This window comes from Trichoplax adhaerens, genomic scaffold, assembly GCF_000150275.1.
Source record: "Trichoplax adhaerens TRIADscaffold_272 genomic scaffold, whole genome shotgun sequence".
Lineage (NCBI taxonomy): Eukaryota > Metazoa > Placozoa > Uniplacotomia > Trichoplacea > Trichoplacidae > Trichoplax > Trichoplax adhaerens.
Window position 1 is genome coordinate 5,013 of NW_002061184.1, and position 3,286 is coordinate 8,298.

The 3,286-nt window shown below is 35.8% G+C and overlaps 1 protein-coding gene across 1 annotated transcript in view; it reads right to left on the reverse strand.

Annotated features, from left to right (window-relative positions):
• TRIADDRAFT_62657 (uncharacterized protein) overlaps positions 1–1,363 on the reverse strand; it is a gene marked incomplete at both ends in the record, with an annotated part of 5,714 nt that extends 4,351 nt beyond the window's left edge. The window contains 2 exons of the mRNA XM_002118601.1: positions 35–102; positions 958–1,363. Of these exons, the coding sequence (XP_002118637.1) occupies positions 35–102; positions 958–1,363 (474 nt within the window). The remainder of the gene's footprint in view (positions 1–34; positions 103–957) is intronic.
• Between the last annotated feature and the right edge of the window lie 1,923 nt (positions 1,364–3,286).

Consider the following 3,286-nt stretch of genomic DNA (forward strand, 5'->3'; position numbering starts at 1 on the left):
CGCATATTCCTTTCTTCCTGGAATTTTAACTTACGTCATTTATATGTCTTTGCGTAATGGATAGGAGAGATTTTAATAATTGCGATTTAACCATATTCGCCACTAAAGGAACAGTGCAAGTAACAGTTTAAAAATTAATTGTAGATTAACCAGAATAGTAGTGTATGCGACTGTTAGTATAGTATGCAGAGACCTAAGCTAGTACAGTACATTGAAGTTTTTATGGTATCTTAATTGAGCATGAAGCTATCGCTAACACAACGGTATAATACAGTTTATGCAATCTTTTCCATTAGGTAGTACAGTATTGTGTGCATTGAAATTGCTAAAGTGATCAAATAATCTACTGGACTAGGCACTGAAAATAATTGTATGACTGTCTATTTCTATGGAAATACATTTCATTAATTCTACACTTTGATTTCATTGATAAAGATCATTAAAAGCATCATTGATTCAATCTAAAAATAATAGGCTTATTTGTGAGATAAAATCTAAGATGTGGTTGCAATGCAATCGGTGTACTCATCAATCTGTAAAGGTAGCTCAGCAAATTTACACAAGTAGGCATAACAAGCATATCAACGTTAAAATATCATTTTATCCAACTCTCAAGTTTTGTTCCTGATATTCGTTAATCCTACATGTCTATCACACTGCCTAATAGTAATCACATGGAGTTGAAATAGCAAGCTATCCTTTACATGTTATAAAGCTATTGATCAAGTAGGATACTGTCAATACAGAAGAGTGACTCCTCGTTTAAGTTGATTTGTATCATCGAACAGACGGTCTATTTCAACGATACTCTTTTCTTTCGGATAATCCACTTGATTTTGACCAAGTAGGTCAAAAGAGATGAATCATGTACAAGTATAGATGGATTTATAGCGCAATATGGTTATAGAGTCTACAACTGCTGTGTCAAGTTGCATTGTTAGCCATACTTTACTGTACCTTCATTCTTGAGCAAGGTGGTTAATCCATTGATCAAAGGTATGGTATTGATGAAAGAATAATTTGTTGCGACATTAGTTAGTAATGAAATAATTTTAGCTCTAACAACAGCATCAGGTTCTTTGGAATAGCGTTCAATTAATTTGTTGATAACTTTCTCCATATCACAATTCGTGATATAAGGCAGTTTATTACTAAATTCCAATAGAAATTGAAGGACATTAAGAGAATTCCATGAGTCAGGGATATCGAATGTATTGATCGAATCGGTATCCAGTTTAGAGCGTTTTCTCGATCTTACTCTTAATGGTGTCCGTACAGTCTCTTGACGTATAGTAAGAGTAACAGAAGACGATGCCATAGTAGCATCATTTTTACGTGCCCTTTTTCTACCAGCACCAGACATGTTGAATATTGCAATCGATGCCAATAACTTCTTTATTCCATGGACGTTGCTGTGGCAATGAGCTGGCTTTGAGCTTGTAGGACTTGCCTAAGACGTACAGTATGAGGGGGGCACCCATACGCTATCTAGTATAGAAGCTTTTTGGCCGTCAGTTGGTAGGATGAAATGGGTCTCACTAGAGATCCCTTCTAAGGGTCTCTAGGTCTCACTAGTGGGTTCGGAACGGCCTGGGATAATGATTGGACCGGACCGGACCGGACTGGACTGGATCGGACTGGGTCATTTCCATGTTGGGATAGTACCGGTACCGGTGGCTGTGACGTACCGGTCCCAGCACTTGCATCACAGTTCGTCACCAGCGTAGTCATGTCTACGCCACTGTAATTCCTCGCTAGTCAACTTGGCCATTCCTACCGAGAAATTGCAATGCTTTCTGCTGTTTATTTGCCTTCAAATGTCTACATGGTTTGCCTAACTCACGCTCTATCCAATGAGAAAGAGGAAGTTATGGGCTTATTGGTCGGAGAGGTAATATATTCTAGATCCAAGTTAAAGAATTGAACCGCTAAATGGCTAAATGATGTGATGATGACGTGATACTGCAGTATATAGTCATACTGTACTAGCAAAACTCCGATAGTTGTAAAATAGTCATACTAAATCGATTCAAACGGTTATTCAACAACTACGTTTATACGCGAATTTTTCATCAAAACTTCGTAAAATTGATACTGAAACAGCGACCTAGACGATATTTGAACAGCTTTTGTAGCAGCACTTTTCCAAAATATCCTACCTCATACTGTAGTACACCATTGCATGGAATAGTCAATCCTCACTTTCGACATTTCAACATGATATAAAGTTCTACTGTATAGATTTTATGGTTCTGCAATCGACCAACATCATTACTAATCTGCGCATATTGATATGTAACTGATACTCGTATATCAAGCTATACTGTACATTCAGAACAACTTGATTAATTTACCTTAACTGCAATATGAATAATAATATACTGTACTGTACGAGTCTAGGTAGTCACATTAAGTTACTTCTTAACAACTGCAAAAATAGGTATCATCACGTCATATTTCATTTGTACTGTATGTGTATATCATCTACCATATTGCGTCTTAGTAGCAATTAAAACAATCATCATACAGTATAAGCTAATATCGCTAACAGTTAACTTGTCCTGTATTTGTAATGCCATAAATGATATATTTATTATGAATTGATTAACTATATTATAGGTCAACGAAAACAACGTGGCCCATATTAGTGCTGCGTTAATGTTGATCAGATCGGATAAAAGAAGTGATAGAGTGGAGATCTCACCAGAACAGTTAACATCAGCTTCCATTGAAGTGGAGATATCCAACAGTAAATGTGTTGATACTATATGTGGAATACGTTCGGAGTCAAGACGCAGTAAATTGTACTCTACTAGACCTACATGAAAGCCCGGCATTACTGTTATTATACGCCAATAAATAGTTTTTCGATATGTCAATAAGTGCAGCAAACGAATTCCCTGGTATTTGTTGTTAGCTAACTATGAAAGATTTGATAGTATTCTGTTGAGATATTAACAGATCATAGGTTAAAACAATTAAACTATTCGTTAAAGAAATAATTTACTTCATAGTAAAGTTCTACTAATCTTCTAGATAGCAAAACTAGATCAATAAAAAGAAATGATGCTCTTTAGCCTGAAAGTACTAGTGTATTTACTAAGAGTTATTAGCTACTGTATTACGTTTTATGCTACTTCTGATATCAACTCACAAAGATTACAATTTCAATTGCTACTATACAAATCGAACGTTCCTTAACTTATTAATACCGACTTGCTTATACTCTCAATCGCCCACTACGAATTGTTGGATGGTATCATTCTCATCCACATATCACAGTTGC